Genomic DNA, 27,480 nt, shown 5'->3' on the forward strand with positions numbered 1-27,480 from the left:
CTTAGATGCCTAATTCACTAAGAGATTAAATGATTTGCCAAGGGTTCCACAGCCAGTACACATCAGAGATGACACTTGAACTTAAATCTTCCTGATGGTGGTACTGCTTTGGCTCCTACTGACTCTTGACTTTAAAAGAACAAAACTGAAATGGAACTTCCAGGAAAAAGAAATTGCCATCACTGAGGCTATTATGGTAATTCTATTAAAGGAGCTAAAAAAAAAAAAAAAACGCTAGCCACATCACGGGAGTGAGTATAATAAGCCTTCCATGGTAAGAGTACTAATTTGGATGTATTTTTCATGTTTGTTTAAGTAATAGTAATCTCATAACTTTAATCTCCTTTGATACAGTGTCAGAATTTGTGAAAAAGTCTTTTCCCAAGAGAGGTTTTATTTTAGGAAACAGATTAATTCCTTCATTCAATATTCAGGAAAATGTAGTAGAGATTAGTATAATAATAGTAGAGCTGAGTTTCAGTTTGGCCTGGACACTTATGGGCTAAGAGGAAGCAAATTTCTTCTTTTTTCTTCTATTACATAGAGCTAGCAGAACCTGCCTGGCCTCTTGCTCCATAGGAGATTCCATTTGTATAGTTTTATATAAATAAAAGGTGATAAATTTATATAGTTTTATAATAAGAAAAAGATAATAAATCATGTAAGTAGGGTGATTAACCTAACAAAACTGATATTCCAGGAAGTTTGGCTTGGTTGGCAGATGGAAGAAGACATCCGAGGAAGAGACTCTCAATGCCTGGTTTTGATTTTTTTTTTTTTTAAAGCTAAAAAGCATAAACTAGAGGATTAGAGTGGGGACAAAGGCATGTGGAGGAAAGGATGGAAAGGGCAGATGTTCCCAAGGAATAATAAACAGCAGATGGCAGCAGAGTGGTGTGGAACAGAAGGAAATACTTGTGGTCAGATTCCTAGGAGAATGAAGCAAGAATATTGGGGCTATTAAGAGAACGATGTTCATTTGCGGAACAGATTAGAGTAGGAAGATTTGGATTTGAGGGTCTATAAGGGCTTCCGAGATATATAATGGTATTTTGAAATACAAGGCAAGAACTCTGGTGAGCTGTGACAGGTTTTGTTTGGCCTCGACATAGAAATTTGAGAGACATTAACATAGAAATAATTCATGATCCAGGATCAATTCAGCCAGGGAAAAAAGTATATCAACATGTCAAGCTGACTCTGAAGTTTGAAGTGATATCAAAGCACTGCCCTATTTTTGTCCCTATCAAAATTTAGAGTGATGCATTAACTAGATCTTTGTTGGAGGAAAGAGGGGTAAGCTAGATTTGAATGCTTTGGGTGTGTGCAGGGGTACTGTCAGTTTGGCTCCATCCTCTGATCTTTTTTTTTGTTGTTGTTTTGTTTTGTTTTTGGTAATAAAGTCTGTCTTCAATGTCTCATCACAGTATATATGAAGAGGGAAGGGGTAAGGAGTGAACTGAGGTCCTCATCAGTGACTCTAATGAGTAACAATCTAATTATGTTAAGTTTATCACCAGGCTGGCCACAAGGTGATGGATTTTTTTTTTTTTAATGAAACTATCAAGGCTGTGATTTCCTTTGGAGGGACCACCAGTGCTACTGACATCATCTATCGTTTGAAATACTGTAGAAGAACATATTCTTAGGTTGAGAGGCAAGTACGGTATAGATCAATGGTGTCAAACTCAAATAGAAATGGGTGCATAAAATAGAAATAGTACATAAGGTTTTTTGTGGGAAGCATATTGTCTTAGAAAACTGATTTATATATATATATATATATATTTGAGACCATCGGCTTTAATGAAGCAGACCAATTCAAAGTCAAGATTTTTATTATTGGAAGAGGAACAAAGACAGGGATTATATCAAGGAAATTTAATAAATGAAAGGGAAACTAAATTGAGACATGGTGTAGGTGTATAGGGGATTCCAGGATTAAGTGATTTGCAATATTTTGCTCCTAACCCTAACATGGGAGGATCCAGGGTGTGTCTAAGGTAAGATTTCTGACAATTCTAACATTGGATTACATAAAGAGTTTATATGTCCATCATTTGGTTATCCTATTTTGAAAGGGAAGGTTTTGACAGCCCCTTTGAAAAGAGGATCTCATCAATGACACATGTAAAACCCAGTGGAATTGCTCCTTGGCTATGGGAGGGGAGGGAAAGAACATGAATGATGTAGCCATGGAAAAATATTCTAAGTTAATTAAATAAACTTAATTTTAAAAAAAGAAAAGAGGATCTTATCTTGGTGAGGTAAGAAATCTCTCTCTTCCTTTTGGTTAATATGTAGTTAACTTATAACAAATTTTAAAAGGAGAGAGAAGGGGAATTTTGACAAATAGCCAGTTATATGTATATTTTTCTATCTATATCACTAACTTACCAATTAATCCTAAATTTCAAAATTGACTTGATTCAGCTTATTAAAATCTATCAATGGCTGGAACCACTTACTACAAAATCACATCACTGTTTCTAATCAATAGCTGATCCTAAACTGAATTTATTCACTATAGTTTATATCAACTATTCTTACTATAAGAAATTAGTAAACGATCACTAAAAACTAATTGCTGGTTGCCTTCCTTTCATTTTTTTTTTAAACCCTTGTACTTCGGTATATTGTCTCATAGGTGGAAGAGTGGTAAGGGTGGGCAATGGGGGTCAAGTGACTTGCCCAGGGTCACACAGCTAGGAAGTGTCTGAGGCCAGATTTGAACCTAGGACCTCCTGTCTCTAGGCCTGACTCTCACTCCACTGAGCTACCCAGCTGCCCCACCTTCCTTTCATTTTTGTTTGAATTATTTTAAAGAAATTTAAGTAGCGCATAAAAAAACCGAGAAAGTATATGAAGAAAATGGTCAAAGTTAGCTATGGAACACAGCTTGAAGACAAGTGGGGAAAATCTGGAGATTATATTGCAGTTAAACAAATTCAATACTCCCAAATACTGGGTTTTCTGACTTTTTATAAGCTTCTCTAGCTAATTCAGCATTGCTTTTGACTTTTGAAGGAGCAGGAATATACTTCCAGTCAACGTTCACATCCCGAGTCATTTCATCCAGCTTAGTGAATTGGTTTGTGGACATGTTTTCCAACCATTTTTTTTTTCTATTTGTTAATCCATTTGTTCATTCCTTTGGTGACAAGTTGATTATCTGAGTACACAGTGATTTTGTCAAGGTTTTGGGCCTTAGCTTGCTCAATACCTTTGGCAGCTGCTTCAAACGAAGCTCTCTTTGGCTTGTCTGCCATCCAGAATATGTACTACTTGTGTTTAGATCATGGGCGTCAGGCCAGTGGACACCAATACCTCCTCGGGTCCCTTCTTTGCCATTATTTTTGCAGGCCCCCTTAACATACACAGTCTGATCCCTGATGCTCGTTCCAACCTCTTGAGCCTCTACTCTGCCAATCATAGTTAGATCTCCCCCTCCCCAGTCCTGCTGATTATCTTTGCAGCTCATTTCCAATCTTTCCAGAGGTTTGGTGGAAGTGAAAGTGGCTCTGACCTTCAGAGAACATGAACTATACACACACACACACACACACACTTTTTTTTTTAATAGACACACCAACACATTAAAATCAGATAGGTGGGGCAGATGGGTGGCTCAGTGGATTGAGAGCCAGGCCTAGAGATGGGAGGTCCTACATTCAAATCCAGCCTCAGCTACTTCCTAGCTGTGTGATCCTGGGCAAGTCACTTAACCTCCCATTGCCTAGCCCTTACCACTCTTCTGTCTTAGAGCCAATGCACAGTATTGATTCTAAAATGGAAGGTAAGGGTTTAAAAATAAAATCAGATAGCAATTTTATTCTACTTTGGGCCATATTCATGAATGGGATGAGCCACATGTAGCACATGAGGTGTATATTTGATGCTTCTGGTGTAGGGAAAAGAATACTAGTTTAGAAATACAGAAGACCCAATCTCAGACTAGTTGTGGGACCTCAGGGCAAGTCATTTAATCTTCATGCTTAGTTTCTTCATATGTAAAATGAAGGTGATAATTGTATCTATCTCACAGGCTTTTGCAAACTTTTAAAGCACTATAAATGTGAATTATTATTATTCTTGGGTTCTTCAAACATTCTCAACCATAATATTTCTCTTTTAAATTAAATTTTATTTTCAGGTCCTCTTTCTTTCTCCTCCTCTCTACCTTACCCCTAAAAGAGAAAGCAAGAAAAACAAAACTGTTACAAATATGTATAGCTGAACAAAACAAAATCCTGTCTTGGTCATTTCCAAAAGCAAAGTCTCCATCTGTATTCTAAATCTATCACTTTTCTGTTAAGAAATAAGTAACATGTTTTAACTTGAGCCTTCTGAGATTGTGTCAACCATAACATTTCAAATACAGAAGTGATCTCAAAAATCCAACCCCATTTTATAGAGGAGCCAGAACCAACAGATGGCTCCATAACCAACAATAAAATGTTTTTCCCATTATACCCACCACCATCAACTCATTTTTGAGGTAAAGGTCAACTAAAAATACTGATCTTTCACATAAAGATCACTGCCAAAAAATTATCTTCTTAATAGATGCTCATCAACTGAGGAATGGCTAAACAAGTTGGGGTACGGGAACATAATGCAATTACTGCATTGTAAAGAATTTGTTAATTTGGTGAATATAGAGAAGCACAGGAAGACATATGAAATGATGCAAAGTGAACTAAGCAAAATCAAGAAAACAAGACAATGACCACCACGATGTAAATTGAACAAACAACAAAACAACTGAAACTAGCAGGTATGAAATTATAATGACCAAGCTTAGCCTAGAAATAAGATGGAATAGAAATTAGCATAGAAATAAGAGGAAACATCTTTGCCCACTTCTTTGTAGAGGTGGTGGGGAGGGGAGGGGAGGGAGTTTTTTGCTCTTGTCAGACTCATTCAATATGTTGGTTAACAATGCTGAACTTTTTATCTTTCTTGGTTATTTTTTTTGGAAGAGGATGATGGAGGGACATGGTGGGAAATGTTTAAGCAAAAAAAATCAATAAAAATTCAATTTTTAAAAATCTTATTTTCCTCATCCTATGACTATGCATAGTATTTTTAGAATTTAAATGTAAGATGATATCTTCACATGTTAAACCTCATTTCCTTGATTCCAGCTATAATTGTAGTCTATAGACTTTTCTGAATCCTGATGTCATCCAATTTATTGACTATTCTCCCAACTTTGCTATCCATTAAAATTCTACATTGATACTTCAACAAAGTATATAGGTGACTCTGCTGGCATTACAAAAATCCTAGAACATAGTCCCTGGCAAGTCCGCCTAAATTCATAAGGTAGTGAATAGAGTCTAAGTAACAGATTATTACTCTGTCTGATATACAAGGACTACTCTAAGTTTGGATCACTGTCAGCTGTATGGCATTTTTTTGGGTCATAGTAACTCTCAAATATAATCCATTAAATTATACAAGGGTTGCATTTGAATATAGTAGAGCATCTCAACCAATGAAATTAGAGATCATTGAAGTTGTTTGTAATTGGTAAATTTGATAACCTTGGTAAATCTGTAATTGGTAAATTCGATATGCCTTCTGTTTTTACCTAGGGCACTGATGGGCTCATATTATAGCATATTACTATAAAAATTTCTTAAGACTTACACTAATCAGATTATCAACTTCCACTTATTTCAATTTTGCCTCAGGCTGGCTCTGTCCTTGTTGAAACCATTTTTAAATTAAATGAAATATTCCTTGATGATTTAGGAAAGAAGTGTGATGGATCACAATTATTTTGAATTTAAAATGGAAAACTTGGACAGGATAATTAGAAAGTTTCCTTCCAATTCTAAACTCTATAATTTCCTAATTACAGCCTGGGAATTCTTCAAGAAGGCTGCATATTTTTACCATTAAATATGAATTTCCAGAAAGAGGCATTATAAGGGATCTCACTAGAAAAATAAATGATTGGAAAAGGAATTGGACAAGAATATAAAGAAATCAAAGATTAACAGATGATCTACAGAAAAGTCTGTAACCCTTATAGAGGATTTATGGGAGGACATGAACAAAAATAGTACAGGTAAATATGTGAAATAATGTCTATTATTTTTAAAGGTACATTTTGTTTTTATTTTATCTTTTTTAAAATAAGTAAAAATTTATCTTCTCGCCATCCCTCACAACCCACTTCCTATGAGAACTAAAGTAAAACAAGACTTGTCACAAACATGGATAGTCAAACAAAACACATTTCTGCATACATCTCATTCTATGCTCCAATCTTTCATCTCTCTTTAGGTGGGTAGTATCTTTCATCACAAATCCTCTGGAATCATGACTGGCTTTTATACTAATCAGAATTGCCTAAATTTTTAGTCTTTCTTTACCATATTGTTTTCTTTGTATAAAATTTACTACTGGTTCTGTTCATTTCACTCTTCATCAGTTCATATATTCCAAATTACTCTGAAACCATCTTTTTCATAACTTTTTACAACACAATTAGTATTCCATCACATTTATATGCAATAACTTGTTCAGCCATTCTGGAATGTACTCCCTCAGGTCTCCATACAATAAATTTTATATTTATTCAATATAAAATCCTGTTTGGTGTTCAAATCCTTCATAAATGGCCTTCTTCCTACCTTTTCAGTCTTCCCAAACCCTACTCCCCAACAAATGTTTTTGAATCCAGTGACACAGCCCCTTTGATGTTTTTCAAACAAGATACTCCATCTCCCAACTCTGGGCATTTCCTCTATTGAACTGAATGCTCTCCCCTCCTTATTTCTGCTTCTTGAATTCCCTGGCTTCCTCCAAGTCCCAGCTAAAGTTTTACCTTCTACTAGAAGTTCTTCCTGTTCTCCCTAAATCCAATACCTTCCCTATGTTGATTACTTCCAATTTATTTAGCTTGTTTGTACATAGATGCTGGCATATTACCTATCCCCATTAGACTGTGAGCTTCTTGAAAACAAGACTTTTTTCTTTCTTTGTACCTCAATACATAGCTCAATATTTACCTGACACAAAATGCTGATAATAAATGCTGATTTGTTGGTTACAAAATAAAATTCATGCTAACCTTTAAGACCCTCCATAAAGTGCCTCCCAACCACCTCTTTCGAGCATTCCCTTGAACCATTCTGCTTTACACGCAGTTGGCTCCAACCACTAGCTGTCCTCCTCTGCCTTATTGGCCTATTCATCCTTCATCTGAATAAACCAGTATCCATGCCTGGAAAGGTCACCTATCTGCCACCTCTTCCACTAAGATCTCTCCTAAGTTTCAAAGTCAGTTTGAAGCATTATGACCTTTCAATGGGCAACTTTTTTCATTCTACCTCATGCTTTTCTAGCTTCTGATGTGTTGAGTACACTCATGCTGTTTCTCTTATCTGAAATTCTCTTTCCTTCTTTAATCCACACCCATCAATTCTTTCAAAATTAAAAAAAAAGTAAGTCTTGGACAACTCTAAACTATACCAATCTCTTAAGAAATATTCTATCAGTCTAGGGTAGTGCAAACCATCTTGCCATTGTTTTGGTCATTTAATTGTTCCATATATCACATTGCTCCAAAGAAAGAAAGGTTGTTTTCTGGTTAACAAAAAGCTTAATTTTCTACTCTCTTTTAACCCTTTAATTTAGTAGTACACAGAATAAAATGTATGCTGAACAAATGAATACAATGAAAAAAGTGGCTTAAAAATGTTTGGAAACGTTATTAAGCTAGTCAAAGTTGAATAAATTCATTTGTTTGTTTATCATCCATTCCAGGGCACCTAATACATTTCAAAATCGAAATATTTCATAGCAATATAAAAATAATTTTGTGGGGGAAAGGAGAAATAACCTTTTATTTAAAATACTATTTTTGTTTAAACACTCTTTTTAATTCCCCATGACCCCTCTTTTAGACTTTCAGGGGGAAAAGTAGAGGAAAGAGAAGAAATCGCAAGCTTGTAGCTGGAAAGGACCTCATCTACTCCAACTTCAATAACACATTCCAGAATTAGCCACCCAACTAAATCCACTATTGTATAGATGGTGGCAAATTTTCTTGATGTCAAATCTAAATTTGCTTCTTTGCTCTGTAGAAGAAACCAAGGCTCAAAGGATGACATGCTTACACCACTATTATCAGAAGCAGGATTTGAACTCAGACCTATACAACTCAAGACCAATCTCTTTATTACTTCATACTCCTTCTCTAGGGATATGAAAAACAGTGCAGTAGATAAAAGCATTATTCAACCCATTTAGCCTTGCATATAAATAAGCACTCAGTATCTTCTAATGCTGATTGGCAGAATAGATAAGGAGGTATTCCCAATTGTTTAAAAATTAAGAAATCTACTTCTGGGGCTTGGGAACCCACTAAGTTTATTTGGAAAAAGAAGCTCAAGGAAGGAATCTCAGGCTACTTCATTCACAAAGGGTGCCTTTCCTTCCAGCTCTTTTTCCCCAGGGCCCGGTATTAACTGTTGTTACAAAGTTTCATATTTTATAGAATGTATTCCCTGTATTCTTAATATTCTCAACATTAATCTTTTACTGAACTTCCATACACACATTTGACCTAAATCAGTAAGCAAACATTTGAAGGTTTAGCATGTTTAGACACTGCAATAAGGAGTAGGAAAACAAAGGGGGTAAAATAGTTTTGTGACCTTGAGGAGCTCATCTTCTAATGCCACAACCACACATAAAACTGTTACATATAAGTTATATACAGAGTAGGTAAATTATTTTATTTATTTATTTTTTTAATTTTAGGCCCTTATCTTCCATCTTAGAAGCAACCAAGACAGAAGAGTGGTGTGGGCTAGGCAATAGGGGTTAAGTGACTTGCCCAGGGTCACACAGCTGAAGGGTCTGAGGCCAGATTTGAACCTAGAACCTCCCATCTCTGGGCCTGGCTCTCAATCCACTGAGCCACTAGATGTCCCTGTGGAAGATCATTTTAGAAGGAAGCACTAGCAGTTTGGGAATATACACAAAGGGAAAAGCCTGCACAAGGTAGATCTGAGGCAAATCTTAAGGGAAACCAAGAAATTTAGAGATGGGAGTGGCAGAGTATTCCAGTATGGAAGTCACCAAAGCAAAAGCATGGAGATGGAAAGAGCAGTGTCATGCTCGAGGGGTAAGTTGGCCAATATAGCCAGAATAGAGTACACAGAGAAAAGTGAAAAACTGGAAAGGCAGGACAGGTCCAAGTTACAAAGAGTTTTCAAGCCCAGAGATTTTTCTTTCAAGAAAACCAAATGTTTTAGATTATAGAATACTATTGTAGTTCTCTGAAGATAAATCCTAGCTACTCATCTGCATTTTAAAATAATGTTACAGTTTGAAATGGTTAGATTTTATTCAATTAAACACATCTAGGTAATTAAAAAGTTTCTAAACAAAAATATTTAATCTATTGTTTTCTTTATTATATAACTAGAACAAAAAAGAGTAGTTTGCTTATCGCCAAAAAAAACCAAAAACCAAAAACCAAAAATCCAACCCTGAGCAAATACCATGCATTTCCACATTAAATATGCAAGGCTATTAACAATCTCTTAAGTATTTGCAAGTATCTGAGACTCTTCTTGACAAACATAAAGAGGTAAACGTCATAAGGACAGGCAAAAAGCCAATTATGAGAAATCCTTTAAAGTCTTGATATTGTCCAATTAGTTACCTGGGAATATACTCAACAGTTAATTCTTATATCACAACCAACATGTAGAGCAGACAGGTGGTGTCTGGAGTCAGGAGGAACCAAGTTAAAATCCAAATTCAGGCACTTACTACCTATGGGACCCTAAGCAAATTACTTAACCTGTCTGACTCAGTTTCCACAAATATAAAATGGGAATGATAATAACACTATGCTGGTTGTAAGGATTAAATGAGATACTTGTCAAGTGTTTAGTACAATGCCTGGTACTTAGTAGGTGCTTAATAAAAGCTTATTTCCTTCTTATTAGATGGGGGTACTAAATATATTAAAGTGTTTAATTAAGAATCTAACATATGAACTTTCGTAAAGCAATGAATGGCCTAATTAAGAAAGTCAGTTGTACTTTTTTGCACTTTTCAAAGTATGTTAAAAGTGAAATATTGTCACATAACTCAGTCATAATATTACATGTATGTAACATTTGAAGGAAAAATGGAGGTATCTGTCCCATACCCGGGGGGGGGGGGGGAGGAGTAGTAGCATTAAATATTTACTTATATATGTTCCTTGTATTCTATTTCTGAAACACAGTGCATGTCTTTTTTTTTAACATACTACTTTTCGTTTAAAAGCAAATGCAAATATGTTCCTGTACCTTCAATGAAGAAACAGTGATATGATTTTTAATTCACCTACAAATCTTAACTCTGTAGAATCAATCACCAGCAATGGAAATTTAAAATAGGAAAGGAAACAGCATAATGAATAGAGCTTGACCTATAAGGGTTCAAGTTGTCTCTGACATAGATTGGGTCACCTTGGGCAAATTATCATTTAGCACCCCAGGCAAGTTTCTAAAATTACAAATGGAAGAGAAGCTGCTACTATGTATTTACAGAAGGAATTTATCACTAAGAAGCTCCTTACCCATTTATGAAATCATGGAGCCAGTTAAAAATGAAGCAAAACAAAAAAAAAAAAAATGAAAAAATGGTATTGAGACTTAAACTTTGTTTTAAACTCAGTTAACTTCCTAACTGGCAGAAAATTATTTTTAGATTTTTCATTCACCATCACATCAATTAAAAATAAACCTGCTTTTAAATTTTAATGTACAAAGGCTGTGCATTAAAAATATGCCAAATGTACCTCTGAAAAAACGTATCTAATATAAATTTTACAAATCTTTTTGCCAGTGAAATTCTGAAATCTGAAAAGGGAAAATTCACCTATTATGCAAATGTAAATGTTTTTAGATACAACTACCACAATTAAGGTTTGAAATGGTTTTCCAGTTTTTCTATTGCATTTACAATGTAGAATTTAAACTTGTCAGGTACAAACCCCCAATACAATTCAGAAACACTTCAAGGTTTTCTGTGTTTTTTTCTTTTTTTTTTTTTATTACATAAGCAATAAACTTTCAACATATAAACTTTTAGATATAACAACTCAATAAGTTCTATCCATAAACTCATGCTCAGAGAAAATGTTATCAATAAATAAATTCCCTTCGAGTGATTCTTGAGGCTTTTTCAAGAGAACTGCGGTTACAACTTTCAAATTGAATGCTGCAATTGTTAATTGTAAAAAAGTTGCAGCATTCTACTACTGAAAAATAAAGTTATTTATCAAGAAAGTTACAGTATTAGTTCCAATTCTCTATTAACTCCTGACAAAGAGACGTCACCAAGCAGAAATCCTCTTGTGTAATGTTCATGTCCAGCTGTTAAAATTGTAGGTTAGATTTCAGCAGCAATGTCCATATACTCCTATTGAGAAAACAAAAGAAATCTAGTAGTCAAAACTAGAAACATATATAAGCTTTAAGTTCACTTGAACCCTTGTTTATACTGTAAAGCTTCATAATGAATATAATAAACAAAGCACCCAGCTTGACATTCTTGCAAAGACATGGGTGGATACCAAAGAGGAAAAGCATTATTTAATAAACAAAATCTAGGGCAGCTGGGTAGCTCAGTGGAGTGAGAGTCAGGCCTAGAGACAGGAGGTCCTAGGTTCAAACCCAGCCTCAGCCACTTCCAGCTGTGTGACCCTGGGCAAGTCACTTGACCCCCATTGCCCACCCTTACCACTCTTCCACCTATGAGAAAATACACCGAAGTACAAGGGTTTAAAAAAAAATAAAAAAATAAACAAAATCTAAATATAGTATAAGACAAATCGTTTGGTGGGGGTTCCATAATTTGTTAAGGGCTGAATTTATAATGAGATCTTTAAAAAACAGTTTGAGCCACCATTCTGCTAGGAAATCTATTCTAAAAATGTTCTGCCATTACCCTAAGGATATATTTGATCTCTTCTGTGATAATGATGATGGTGATAAACCCCACATGTAGTGCTTTTAAAGTTGACAACCTTGTAGGGTGGGTAGTAGTACATACATTATTATCCCATTTAGTGTTGAGGTAGCTGAGGCAGCTGAGGCTTCAAGATTGTGATTTACCTGTGATCACCTAAGTGGTGCATGAATTAGATTCAACCTGAGTTTCCTGAATCTTCACTATAATTGCTATGCCTCTATGTAACAGATGTGTAAAATAGTCAGCTACACTTAATTTCTGAATTTTGTAGTACAGATAATGACTACAAAGGGATTTCATAAAAGGAAGAAATTCAGCTGGCCTTTAGTCATCAGTTGAAGACTTCATGTAGGAGAGGAAAACTGAGCTGACCCTTGGAGATTGTGAAAGATAAAGTTTGGAAGCCAAGTCTCCATGTTAGGTAGTAGTAAGGTTTGTTAGGATGTTATAGAGGACCTAGAAAGCCATTTGAAGAATCTGGGTTTAATGCATTAAGTAGTAAGTAACTTTAAACAGGGAAATAACATGTATTATCCTGGGGGGGGAATGGGGAGTGGAGACTTAAAAGGAGAAATAACAACTAGATTTAGAAGACAGTGACTGTATTTCAATCAAATTGATTGTATCAAATGATAGTAACTTCTGTAGAGAGTGGTGGTAGCAATGGGGATTGTGCCCAGTTAGTCAAGAGATACAAATCTGATGTGTTAGTGAAGGGAAAGGGATGAATCTCAACATCGCTAAGAAGGAAAACACACACACACACACACACACACACACACACACACACACACACACACACACACACACACACACACACACACACACACTATGTATGCACCGATGGTCCAGCTCCAGGTTCATATTCAACTTTCATTATGCCTTCCACATAGAATGACATGTTTTGTGTGGAACATAAATACATGCCTGGGGAAAAAACTATTCAGTCAGTGGCCATTCCAAATTTCTTCAGGCTCTTTGGGTACTTATACAGTAAAAATGAAATACTTACCATAAGGTTCTACCATTATATTCTGACCAAATCCATTTTCTACAAAGGTGGCAAGTGGATAATTACAAAGAGCTATATACACTTGACAAGTGGGAAGTTAGAAAGCATCCCAAAATCCTAAAAATTAAATTTTGGGGTGATAAAATAAACAAGTAATAGGAATAATTTTCAAAAATTTAAGATTGTTTGAACTTCATGTCTTCTTTCAGTTTAAAATAGTATCCTCAAGGTAAAAGGAAGAACTATTATCAAGCATTCAAAATAAAGCACAAGCCTGAAGACTAGTTTTATAAAATATTTTTAACATTTTGTGTTTTTTAAAAAAACAATTCAAGCATTTAAAAAAATGTTGAAAGGTCTAAGTGTATGACATTTCATGTCTAGTTCCAATTACTTTCTAGCCCTACTTATACTATATTTATAAGGGTGACTTGATTTCTGTGGTGTAATATTTATAAGAACTAGGTTGAGACCAACTTATTCTTACTTCATCATTAACTGATGATGGTTCATATTATCAATGAATATTGACTTAAGACTATATTTACATATGATACGAAATTGAAGTTTCCCTGAAATCATTTGCCTGGCCAAACATTCCTAAAACAAAGCTCATGACTAAAGGACTCTTGACTTTCATATTGTTATGGTATAGTAGCAAAATGTTTAAAGAAATAAAAGCATGACAAATGGATTACATGGCTATCATTTGTGAAAATGTAATTTCTTGTTTCATTTACATGAATTAATTTTACATATTCCTTTGTTTTCTAGAAGACAACTTAACTGACCTATATTCAAGAATATAACTAAAACAAAGAAAATAAGACTAATATGATAAAATACCTTCCTACCTAAACACAGAACTAAAAAGGTTCTATTAGGGAAGGATAATGGATTTTAAAACTTAAGCTTATTTTCAGTGAGAATTTGGCTAACTGGTTAACATAAAGTTTAATCTAATGAACAGGAGAAAATTTGGGAGTAATGATGGCAGAAGCCAAAGGATAATAGTATTTTAATTCTTTCAAGTTCAACATTTATTGAGTACCTATTAGGCACCAGGAATTATGTCAGGTGCCAGAAATACAAGGAAAAAAACAAATGAAAACATTTATTCAGCCCTTTGTTGACATTGTTACTGCTGTGCAAAATAACGAATTAACTTCTGACAATACACATAGGAAAAAAGTAAGATAGTCTCTACTCCCACGGGGCTTATATTCTAATGGTATAAACAAAACACATAGGTTTCAGCTGCAAGGAAGCTGGAGAGAAACAGTGGCCCTTTGGTAGAGTTGCAAAATGGATAGGATAGCAAATGCACTTTCTTGAGTGTCATTTCCATCGAAAAATTTGATAAGAATGCAAGTCTACACAGTTTACGATGGAAAAGGGGGCAAAACAGCATTTTGTGTCATTGGACTAGAGAACTAAGGACGAGAGGGAATGAAGTTCTTCATATGCATGGGACTGTATGACAGTGCACCAAATGTGAGAGAGTTTGGCATCCAATGGAAACCAGTTCTTTCCTCCCAAAAGTCACACCACTCTTCTTCCTTGGAACTGAGTATTAATTCTAAGACAGAAGGTAAGGATTTAAAAAAAAAAAATTAATGGAGAAGGCAAAGCTTGGTCTTGGCTCAAAGTGTACCGCAGCTAAAACTAGTCTGTTGATTTGAGAACTGTGCAGCTTGGAACAACACTGAGATGCTGTGAGATCAAAGGAAAGAGAGTCAGAAAGTTAAGTAACACAGGAAAACACAGAAAAAATACTGAAATGACCAAGATCCTCAGAAGGAAGAAAACTCGCAGATCTTGAGTATAAGATAAACCACCAGAGAAGACATTAAAAAGAGAAGGAAACATGACCTCTAAATCTAATAAAAGGGTTAATCCCATGGATAAACACAGCATAGCATCTGGGTTTTTTTTTTTTGTTTTGTTTTTTAAACCCTTACCTTCCATCTTGGAGTCAATACTGTGTATTGGCTCCAAGGCAGAAGAGTGGTAAGGGTGGGCAATGGGGGTCAAGGGACTTGCCCAGGGTCACATAGCTGGGAAATGTAGCATCTGGGTTTTGAGGAGACTATGGAACTGCAATATATTGTTCCTGAATGATTTCTAAAAAATTAGTAAACTCTTTCATGCAATCTGACAGGGAAGAAAAGAAGAGAGGGACAGCCAGGAAAGCCTGCAAGGAGCTTGGATAAATAGGCTAGAAGACAGAAGCAGCATCTTGATTAGGAAAACTAAAGTAGGAGTAGAATACTATAGCAGTAGCTAAGCTGAAGGAGCCTTAGGAGGAATGGAAAACTTTGGTAGTAACCTAACTAGGAAGAGTCATATGCAGAGTTCTGAGTCAAGACACTGGAGCTTAGAACTTTAATCCAGACAAGAAAAGGTTAAAGAGAAGAGAAGGTTAAAAGCCAGAGGCAGCAGCTCAGAAAACTCAGTGTCTAGGAACAAACAGGATCTGACCAACTAAATCAAAACTATAGAAGAAGGTTCAAATCTGGCCTCAGACCCTATAGCTGTGTGACCCTGGGCAAATCCTTTAACCCCAATTGCCTAGCCCATACTACTCTCATGCCTTGGAACAGATACTTAGTATTGATTCTAAGACAGAAGGTAAGACAGACTGATTTGAAGGAGAAGGCAGAGCTTTGTCCTGGCTTCAAGCCTTAAATCAAGAACTGAGATTAGAGATACGATTAAAGAGAAGACGATGTCAAATGCAGTGACATACAATATTATAGATCAAAAGATGCCCTAAAGAAAAACTCAGCAGAGAGTATTTCTGTAATATATAGAATCAGGCCTCAGGAGGAAAAACAAAAGAATTATCAGACTACCTAGAAGAACAAAGTAAAAGGTAAATTGAAATAAAGGATCTGGAAGGGGAAAAAAAATGGAAGGAGAATGAAGAACTTAGAAAAGAAGGAAGAAAATTTTACCAACTAGGGTATTCTCTGAAAATTAAGATAGATAAAAAATAAATCACTGATTCCTTAAGACAAGAAAATAGTAGGACAAAATCAAAAGACTGAGGTTAAAAAAATATAAAGTAAAAACTGACCTAGAAAACAGGTTAAGGAGAGATAACTAAAGAATGATTAGACTCCCTGAAAACTATGACTACATATCTCTTTTTAAGAAATCATGAATGAAAACTGCCTACATCAACTAAAACCAGGAGGAAAAGCAAAAATAAAAAGAATTCATTAGCCATTCCCTGAAGGGAAAAAAAAGTCATCAAAAACCCCAAATGAAAAATTCTCAGGAATGTCATAGCCAAAATCCAGATCTTCCAAGTAAAGAGAAAATGTTGCAAGAAGCCAAAAAAAAAAGTAAGCACAAAGAAACCAAAGTTAGGGTCACATAAAGTTTGCTACCTCTATGGGAGAGAAAAATCATGGAATATATCTCCCAAACTTGAGATTTCTTTAAATTTGGTCTCCTCTGAGGGGAAAAATAGGGATCCCTAATGTAAAAGATGATTTTCAAACATCCTTGATGAAAAGACCAGAGCTTAGCAGAAATAGGAACACAGGAATAAAAAATACCATTTGAAATACAAACAGGAATCAAGAAAAATCTAGCCATATATTACCAACAAGAAGGGGCTCAACAATGTTCACAACTCTTACATAGGAGAGAAAGAACAAAAGGGAATGGGGAAAAGTACTAAAAAAAAAAGGAATAATGGAATGAAACTTATTTTCTCCTAAATGGGGGTGCACAGGAAGATTTGTACAAACATGGAGAAAGCCAGTAAGTTTCTGAGATAGAATAGTAGTCCCAACTCCAAGTTCAGAACATTATACTATCTTTCCCCTAAAAAACAGAGCAAAATAAGCCAGGCCAGAAGAAACCAAGCCTACAAATGAAGTAAAAAAATGGGGTTGAGGGAATATTTGGAATCAAGGAATATGGAGAATCAAAGATCGAAGGTAGATATGTGGGTCAAAGGCAAGAATACTGTGAAAAGAGCCATCAGTCATGCTCTACTCTGGGCCAAATTCAGGCTAAGTCCCTTAGTAGTTTAGGTTCAATACCGTAACAAAATTACAAACTAATGTTATTCAACAGTTAACAAAAGGAAATTTACTTAGTTATGACAGAAGGATATAAGATATTGAGGATACTTTCAGTTGATTCTACTAAACCAAACTCTCTTGCCTGATCTGTCCATCACGATTCACCAAGAATGAGCCCCTGTCTGTTCTGTACTGAGAAAATGATAAGTGATATCAGTAGTGTTGAGCCAACCAAGTCTCATTTCCTTTTAAGGAAAAAAATCAGTCTGACTTGAATGGAGAAAGGGTTAAGATTTGCTCCTTCTACAACACCAAAACAAGAAGTCAACAAGAAACACTGAGCCAAAAACAAAGAAATAGGAGGAAAAAAGAGTAGACAAGATAGATTCTTTAAAAAATTTGATAATAAAAACCAGCTTCAGATAGGAAACTAAAGACTCCCTCAATCAAGATATTTTCTTGGTATGATCATTCTTCTACCAAGAGATGGAAATAAGTGCCTTTAGTTGCTTCAGATGGATATTACCTTAAGAGAAAGAGTGGAAATGCTCCTTGTCTGAAGGAAGATATACCCTGGATTTAAGATTTCCTCATTGCTGCTATCTCTCATATACCATCCTAATTACTTTGCTTGTTGAGCCCCTGCTTTACCTGGACTGACTTCTAGTTTTCATGTTAAGTTGTCAAATATGAGGGCACTGAACTTATCCAACCCAGCCAAGAAACACAGAACTTGGACTAATTGGGTAGAAGTTACTGGGAGAAAGACTGAAGTTCAATTTGACAAAACTGATAAAGAATTACAGATGTCCAAAACCCAAATAGGTTATCTCAGGAATAATAGTAATAGCTAGCAATTCTATAGTTTTAAGGTTTGAAAACAGCTTTGCAAATGTTATCTCAACAACCTTATGAAGCAGATATTAAAATTAGCTACCTTTATAGATAAAAAAAACCAAGGCAGAAATAAAATTCCACTACTCTGCTCAATGTATAAGCTAGCTGCCCACTTTCTACTGGGAAGTAATGGGTCCCCATTATTGGAGGTCTTCAAAGAGGAGAGATGGAAGTCCACTTAATGTAGAAGTTTTGTTGGAATTTATAGCTCTGTATGTGAGACACATTATATGACTTGTGAGGTCCCTTTGAACTCAGAGCCTATGGCTCTATTTCCTAATTCTTTTTAATTTAATTGGACCATGACCAATGGCCAGCTTTGATCTCTGGAACTGGTATAATATCTGGTTCCTGTTCAGTCATTTCTGACTTGCTATTTTACTTTAATTGACCTGAGGTATTTGTGTCTTTCTTGGTTCCCAAAAGTTTGACTATTTTGTACCATTCTTTACCTCTATCTTCTGGATGTCTATTGGTCTAATCCCTCTTTCTGGCTTTTGACTCTTTGTTTCTTCTTTATCAGCTTCTATAAATTAATTACATCTATGTTGTAGATATCAATGCCTACGATTGGTGATTGAAATCCTAGCCATTACTTTATAATCTTGCCTTTTCAATCCATAGTCTAGATACTGATATTGTGACCTGTCATGCACTGCTATACGGTGTTGGAAAGCGTCATCATCTGGCTGGAGCTTGGAACCTGAAGGAACCCTTGTCAGTGGGGATCTTCAATCCATCATGGCAGCCAAGAGAGTAGTAAGCTAAGTAACTCTCCATTTCTTTTCTAACTTTCCCTCTCTTTACTTTTACTACTTTGATATAATAAATTTATTAAAGCTACTAGCAGCCTCATAATTTAATTTTAACATAATTTAATTACAAATGGTACAGTACAAAACTCAGTCATCAGGAATAGGACATATAGAATCAAATAAGATGCCTCTTCTCATTTGTCAATTCTCTATCTGCACCCTGATTCTATCACCTCTCTGTAAGAAGCTGGGGAGTATGTTTCATCAAGAATCCTTTAGAAGGGGGCAGCTAGGTGTCTCAGTGAACAGGGATCCAGGCCTGGAGATAGGAGGTCCTGGGTTCAAATTTGACCCCAGACACTTCCCAGTTTTGTGACCCCAGGCAAGTCGCTTAATCCCCATTCCATAGCCCTTACCTTTCTTTTGCCTTGGAACCAATACACAGTATTGATTCTAAGAAGGAAGAAGGGTTTTTAAAAAAAAAAAAAAGAAAGAAAGAATCCTCTAGAAGTATGCTTTGACTTTGTGTTGAACAGTTCTAAAGTCTTTCAAAGTTGTTTTTCTAGACAGTAATCAATAGCACTTTCAAAACAATAATATATTGTTTTAAATGTGCAATTTGGAATTATTAAAGCAATCAGTCTCTACTGGGTATAAAATGCAGTTTTCTACCCATTTTCCTCATAAATATCACTAGGTTATATATAGCCTAGGTACATGAAGAAGACATGTGGCTGGTTTTGATTTCCAGGAATTCCTAATGCTCTGAGAATACAGTGAAATTATAGACTCCTTTATATATAGTTCACTATATATATATATATATAAGTATTTTTGATAAACAGGTATTATTACTTTTAATTCTAAAAACTGCCAGTTAGTTAAAAGGTAACTTTAACTACCTGTCATTTTAAGTATATTGAGGAGTAATTTCTAAATGGTAAAAAGTTTTATTACTTTTTGCAAACAAGCTCAACACTATAAAATCACCATGACAAGGTAGTAAGATATAGTGACAAGAATAATGTATTTGGAGTCAGGAGAAATTCCAGCTCCTTTACTATCTATGTGACTTTCTGCAAATTTTATCACCTCTTTAGGACTAAGATTTATCTTCTATAAAATAAGGAAGTTGGACTTAATGGGCTACAAGTTCTGTTCTAGCTCTAAATCTTATGATTGGTTAACTGGACCTTTTACATAAATTTAGAGGGGTATTTAATACACACAGCTCTAGTTTTATATATTGTTTCTCTATAGGAGGGATATCATACAAGATAGGTAACATATAATGCATGAAAGAAAATTTTAAAGAAAGACCTAAGACCTTACAGTGTGATATTATAATTATAAATTAAGATACATGAGACATAAAGATTTTTATAAACAGAAAGATTCATCGCATGTGTTACTTTTCAAATGTCTAACAAAATATAACTACATCTTTAATGCCATTTATCATTTATCTATTTTGTTCAGTTTAATTTGCAATGAAACCAATAGATAGATGCCAGAAGAACTAAAGTAGGCTATTCTATATTTTTGTAATATGAGTTGGAACTAAAAATATTTTATGCTTAAATAGTCTTATTCTCATTACCCTTCACTTTTACAATATGCCATGAGAAAAGTTGCTATGTTCCAAAGCTTTAATCAAAACCAAATAAAATCTCTTAAAGTCTAATAACTTGAGATTAGAATCACATAAAATTTTTAAATATGACTTTAATCCAACTAACCTTTTCTTTCTTTAGAAATTCTTCTCTGAATTTATTAGTGGTAAATCCCTTTGAACCAGTAAAACGTAAGCGCTGGTACTTAGCTTGAACATACAAACCCTTCAGTACTAGGCCAGATTTATAATGGGGCTGGAATCTGCCATCTATCAAATTGTTCTGTAAAGGGAAAAAAAAAAGACAAAACCAATTTTGAATTCTCAGATCCATAATTATATTGTACTAACATGATGATGGAATAGACATCAAATGTGAAGTAAGCAGTATTTAAAAACATGTAGCATCTATTTTCTCTTGTTCAACATTAATTTCACTTCAGGTTTAAAATATTAAAAGTTACTGCCCTGGCACAGTCATACTTTATATCTAAACAGTGATAATTACAGAGAACTCAGGAATAGAATAATATATATATATATATATATTTTTTTTTTTAAGATCCTTACCTTCCATCTTGGAGTCAATACTGTATATTGGCTCCAAGGCAGAGAAGATTGGTAAGGGTAGGCAATGGGGGTCAAGTGATTTGCCCAGAGTCACATGGCTGGGAAGTGTCTGAGGCCAGACTTGAACCTAGGACCTCCCGTCTCTAGGCCTGGCTCTCAAACCACTAAGATACCCAGCTTCCCCCTAGAATAATTTTTGATGTTGGGTACTTCAGATATTAAAAGAATGACTTAATCAGGTTAATGAGTTGATGTTCATTAAAGTTAGTTTAAAACAACTTACTAGGTTCTCTGCAAATAAGCTACTACTTCAGGGGAGAGACTACCCAAATTTCAACCCAAACAAACAAACAAGTAAGTAAGTAAGTAATGAACGAATGAATGAATAAATGGGACCCACTGGAATAAGAACCTTATTATCTCAAAAGCCATGACTTTTATAAAACTCTATCATATCTATGACTGGTTAATCTCAAAAATAAACATTTAACTTTTCATCTCTAAAAAAGGTGGTTCTGAAAACCCAATACTTGTTTAAGGACTTTCCTTAAAAATGACTAGCTGGAGTGGCTGGGTAACTCAGTGGATTGAGAGCCAGGCCTAGAGACGGGAGGTCCTAGGTTCAAATCCGGCCTCAGACACTTCCCAGTTGTGTGACCCTGTGCAGGTCACTTGACCCCCATTGCCCACCCTTACCACTCTTCCATCTAGGAGCCAATACACAGAAGTAAAGGGTTTTTTAAAAAAATGCCTAGCTGTTGATATCTAAAAATTCCAAATAAAACACTCATTTAAAAAAATTTATTTTGTTAAGAAAGATAGCATATAAATAAATTAGGTTTCCGGGTTAAGATGGAGGCAGAGTAAAGAGCAGCTGCTTGACCTCTCCTAACCAAGGCATATAGGACTCCTCAGGGGGACATAAAAACAAATCCAGACGAACGAATGGACCCCACAACAGGGCGCAGCATTGAAGGTACGTGGAATCAGGGCATTTCCACACTATAAAGGGGTGAAACAGCTCTCACTAGAATGCGAGCTGAGCAACCCCCTCCCCCACCCCCCATACCACCTACAACGCCAAGGCCAGCGCACAGGAGTTGAAGCAGGATTGGGGCACCCATTAAGTCATTGGCAGCCCCAGGGCTTGTTCCTAAGAGCAGCAAGATTTAGGACCCAAAGAGGATAAAGAAAGCACACGGACTTTGAACACAGACCCTGAGCGCAAGCTCAGATAAAGGCATTGCTATAGGCGCGGACAAGGATCTTGAGCGCTGGCTTGGACCTCTAGTGGGGACCCTGTGCAGACGGGAGCACGGCTGTGGAAGCAGTGCCCTGAGACTGTTGAGGGAGCCTCAGGTAGAGGGGTAGACGGGGGGGGGACCACCAGGAGGCTTGACCCGAGAACAACGAGACCTGAGACCTCGGGAGCCTAGAGAGCACAGAGTGTGAGGATAAAGCTGAAAAGGCACAGGTCTAACACTGGCAAGCCAAAATTGGGAACCCCAGAAGAGAAAGATCATCAAGAAGAAATCTATAACACGACAACTTTTACACAGAGAAAATCCAGACAATAGAGCAAACAGCAGAGTACAACAAACAAGTCATCATATCCAAACCTTCCCAAAATAATGAAAACTGGTCACAAGCTATTGAAGAGTTCAAATCTGAGATGATGAGGAAGATGGAAGAGATCTGGCAAGAAAATAACAGTTTAAAAGGCAGAATTTTGCAATTGGAAAGTGAGGCTCAGAAATCAAATGAACTGATAAACAACATCAGAACACCAGAAATGACTGGATTGAAAAGGAAAACAAAAGATTATAACCGAAAACCAGTCCCTAAAGGCTAAAACTGAGCAATTAGAAGCTAATGATCTCTCAAGACAGCAAGAACAAATAAAACAAAGTCAAAAGACTGATAAAATAGAAGGAAACATGAAATATCTCAATGAGAAAGTGACAGACCAAGAAAACAGGTCTAGAAGAAACAATCTGAGAATCATTGGTCTTCCTGAAAAAGCAGAAATTAATAGAAATTTGGACTCCATACTAAAAGAAATTATTCAGCAAAATTGCCCTGAAGTTCTACAATAAGAGGGCAATATAGGCACTGAAAGGATCCATAGATCACCCTCTACACTAGACCCAGAAAAGACAACCCCCAGGAATTTAATAGCCAAATTCAAGAGCTTCCAAGTAAAAGAAAAAAATCTTACAAGAAGCCAGAAAGAGACAATTCAAATATCAAGGAGCACCAATCAGGATCACACAGGATCTGGCAGCCTCCATACTAAAAGACTGCAAGGCTTGGAATATGATATTCAGAAAGGCAAGAGAAATGGGCCTTCAGCCATGGATCAACTACCCACACAAACTAACTATATACTTCCAGGGGAAAGTTTGGGCATTCAATAAGATAGGAGATTTCCAAGTATTTGCACAGAAAAGGCCAGGACTAAATGGAAAGTTTGATATCCAACCACAAAAATCAAGAGAAACATGAAAAGGTAAATAAGAAACAGAGGGGAAAGAAAGAAAACTCATATTTTTTAAATTTGCCCCTTTAAGGGCTTCAATAAGATCTCAATTATCTGTATTCCTATGTGGAGAAATGCTTTGTATAATTCTCTGTAGTGACTATAGTATTCACTATTATAGTAATCAGAAGAATAATACATAGGGAGAGGTTGGAATACTAAATGGTCTAAGATGATATGGGGGTGGGAAAGAGGGGGGTGAATAGTAGGGGATACCAAGAGAAACATGAAGGAATAAGAAAAAGAGGATATTCTATTACACACAAAGAGGACATGGGAAGGGGAGGGGATGAATACTATTATAAGAATGAGAGGAAGAGAGCATTAAGAGGTAACATTTAAACCTTACTCTCAGTGTAATCAACCCGGAGAGGGAAGAGTAGCTATATTATCCACTGGGATATAAAACTCTATCTAACCCTACTGAGAAAGTCAGAAGGAATAAACCAATGGGAGCAGGGGAGTGGGGAGGTCAAAAAAGGGAGAGGAGAAGAAGGGGGAGGGGATTCATTGGGCCTTTAAAAATAAAAATAGGGGAATAATAAGGGAGGGGGTAGAAAGGGAAGTTAATCAAAGGAGGGGACAAGGGATACAGGCTTAAAGCAAACCACTGGTTTAAAAGGAAATAGTGTAAGAAGAAGGGGTAGGACTAGGGGAAGATACGAAAATGTCAGCAAATGCACAACTGATAATTATAACTCTGAATGTGAATGGGATGAACTTGCTCATAAAACAGAAGCAAATAGCAGAGTGGATTAGAAACCAAAATCCCACCATATGTTGTCTACAAGAAACACATATGAGGCAGGTAGACACACACAAGTTTAAAGTCAAGGGATTGAGCAAAATCTTTTGGGCATCAAATGAGAAAAAGAAGGCAGGAGTGGCAATTGTGATTTCTGACAAAGCCAAAGTAAAAATAGATATGATTGAAAAAGACAGGGAAGGTCATTACATCCTGATTAAAGGCAGTATAGACAATGAGGAAATAACACTGCTCAATATGTATGCACCAAGTAGCATAGCATCCAAATTCATAAAGGAGAAACTGGCAGAGCTCAAGAAGGAAATAGATAGTAAAACCATACTAGTGGGAGATCTAAATATTCCTCTTTCAGATCTAGATAAATCAAACCAAAAAATAAATAAGAAAGAGGTAAGAGAGGTGAATGAAGTCCTAGAAAAAATAGATTTAATGGATATGTGGGGAAAAAGAAATAGGGACAAAAAGGAATACACCTTCTTTTCAGCTGCACATGGTACATTCACAAAGACTGACCATGTAATAGGCATAGAAACATTGCAAACAAATGCAAAAGAGCAGATATAATAAATGTAACCTTCTCAGATGATAATGCAATAAAAATAATAATTAGTAAGGGCACCTGGACAGGCAAATCAAAAACTAATTGGAAATTAAATAATATGATTCTCTAAAACCAGCTAGTCAAAGAAGAAATCGTAGAAACAATCAACAATTTCATTGAAGAGAATGACAATAATGAGACATCATACCAAACTCTGTGGGATGCAGCCAAGGCAGTACTCAGGGGAAATTTATATCCTTGAGTGCATATATTAACAAATTAGGGAGGGCAGAGATTAATGAATTTGGCATGCAACTTAAAAAACTTGAAAGTGAGCAAATTAAAAATCCCCAGATGAAAACTAAATTAGAAATACTAAAAATCAAGGGAGAAATTCATAAAATCGATAGTAAAAGAACTATTGAATTAATAAATAAGACTAGAAGCTGGTATTTTGAAAAAATAGATAAAATAGACAAAGTACTGGTCAATCTAATTAAAAAAAGGAAAGAAGAAAACCAAATTGACAATATCAAAGATGAAAAGGGAGACCTCACCTCTAATGAAGGGAAAATTAAGGCAATCACTAAAAACTATTTTGCCCAATTATATGGCAATAAATATAATAATCTAGGAGATATGGATGAATATTTACAAAATTATAAATTGCCTAGATTAACAGCAGAAGAAATAGAATACCTAAATAATCCCATATCAGAAAAAGAAATTGAACAAGCCATCAAAGAACTCCCTAAGAAAAAATCGCCAGGACCTGATGGATTCACAAGTGAATTCTATCAGACATTCAAAGAGCAACTAATCCCAATACTATACAAATTATCTGATATAATAAGCAAAGAAGGAGTCCTACCCAAATTCCTTTTATGACACAAATATGGTACTGATTCCAAAGCCAGGGAGATCAAAAACAGAGAAAGAAAACTACAGACCCATCTCCCTAATGAACGTAGATGCAAAAATCTTAAATAGAGTACTAGCAAAGAGACTCCAGCAAGTAATCAAGAGGATCATCCGCCATGATCAGGTGGGATTTATACCAGGAATGCAAGGATGGTTCAACATTAGGAAAACCATCCACATAATTGACCATATCAACAATCTAAAAAACAAAAATCACATGATTATCTCAATATATGCTGAAAAAGCCTTTGACAAAATACAGCATCCATTCCTATTGAAAATACTGAAAAGTATAGGAATAGAAGGACCTTTCCTAAAAATAATAACCATACATACCTAAAACCATCAACAAGCAACATATGCAATGGGGATAAATTAGAAGCCTTCCCAATAAGATCAGGAGTGAAACAAGGATGCCCATTATCTCCTCTATTATTTAACATTGTACTAGAAACATTAGCAATACCAATTAGAGAAGAAAAAGAAATTGAAGGTATCAAAATGGGCAATGAGGAGACTAAGCTATCACTCTTTGCAGATGATATGATGATCTACTTAAAAAATCCTAGAGAATCAACTAAGAAGCTGGTAGAAATAATCAACAACTTTAGCAAAGTTGCAGGATACAAAATAAATGCACATAAATCATCAGCATTTCTATATATTTCCAACACATCACAGCAGCAAGTGGTAGAAAGAAAAACACCATTTAAAATCACCCTAGACAATATAAAATACTTGGGAATCTATCTACCAAAACAAACACAGGAATTATACAAAAACAACTACAAAACACTTTCCATACAAATAAAACTGGATCTAAACAATTGGAAAAACATTGATTGCTCATGAGTAGGAAGAGCTAACATAATAAAAATGAACATTCTACCAAAATTAATTTACCTATTTAGCGCCATACCTATCAAACTAACAAAAAACTTCTTTACTCAATTAGGAAAAACTATAACAAAATTCATTTGGAATAACAAAAGATCAAGAATATGAAGGGAAATAATGAAAAAAAAAGTGAAGGAAGGGGGCCTAGCAGTACCAGATATTAAACTATACTATAAAGCAGCAGTCATCAAAACAATATGGTACTGTCTAAGAGACAGAAGGGAGGATCAGTGGAATAGACTTGGGGTAAATGACATCAGCACGACAGTGTATGATAAACCCAAAGAGCCCAACTTTTGGGACATGAATCCACTATTTGACAAAAACTGCTGGGAAATTTGGAAAACAATATGGGAGAGATTAGGTTTAGATCAACATCTCACACCCTACACCAAGATAAATTCAGAATGGGTGAATGATTTGAATATAAAGAGGGAAACTATAAATAAGTTAAGTGAACATAAAGTAGTTTACTTGTCAGATCTCTGGGAAAGGAAAGATTTTAAAACCAAGCAAGAGTTAGAGAAAATTACAAAATGTAAATTAATTGGTTTTAATTATATTAAACTAAAAAGCTTTTGTACAAACAAAAACAATGTAGTCAAAATCAGAAGGGAAACAACAAATTGGGAAAAAATCTTTATAACAACAAACTCTGGCAGGCTAATTACTCAAATATACAAGGAGTTAAATCAATTGTATAAAAAATCAAGCCATTCCCCAATTGATAAATGGGCAAGAGACATGAATAGGCAATTTTCAGGTAAAGAAATCAAAAGTATCGATGAGCACATGAGAAAGTGTTCTAAATCTCTAATAATTAGAGAAATGCAAATCAAAGTAACTCTGAGATATCACCTCAAGCCTAACAGATTGTCTAAAATGATAAGAGGGGAGAGTAATGAATGTTGGAGGGGATGTGGCAAAATTGGG

General features: G+C 35.5%; 1 protein-coding gene across 1 annotated transcript in view; it reads right to left on the bottom strand.

The window, feature by feature from the left end:
- Positions 1-10,773: 10,773 nt before the first annotated feature.
- BCLAF3 (BCLAF1 and THRAP3 family member 3) overlaps positions 10,774-27,480 on the bottom strand; it is an 83,698-nt gene continuing 66,991 nt past the window's right edge. Inside the window, exons 12-13 of the mRNA XM_044670135.1 lie at positions 20,441-20,610; positions 10,774-11,445 (exon numbers count right to left, since the gene is read on the bottom strand). Coding sequence (XP_044526070.1) covers positions 11,416-11,445; positions 20,441-20,610 — 200 coding nt within the window. The 3' untranslated portion in view covers positions 10,774-11,415. The remainder of the gene's footprint in view (positions 11,446-20,440; positions 20,611-27,480) is intronic.

Source organism: Gracilinanus agilis, chromosome 3, assembly GCF_016433145.1.
Source record: "Gracilinanus agilis isolate LMUSP501 chromosome 3, AgileGrace, whole genome shotgun sequence".
NCBI lineage: Eukaryota > Metazoa > Chordata > Mammalia > Didelphimorphia > Didelphidae > Gracilinanus > Gracilinanus agilis.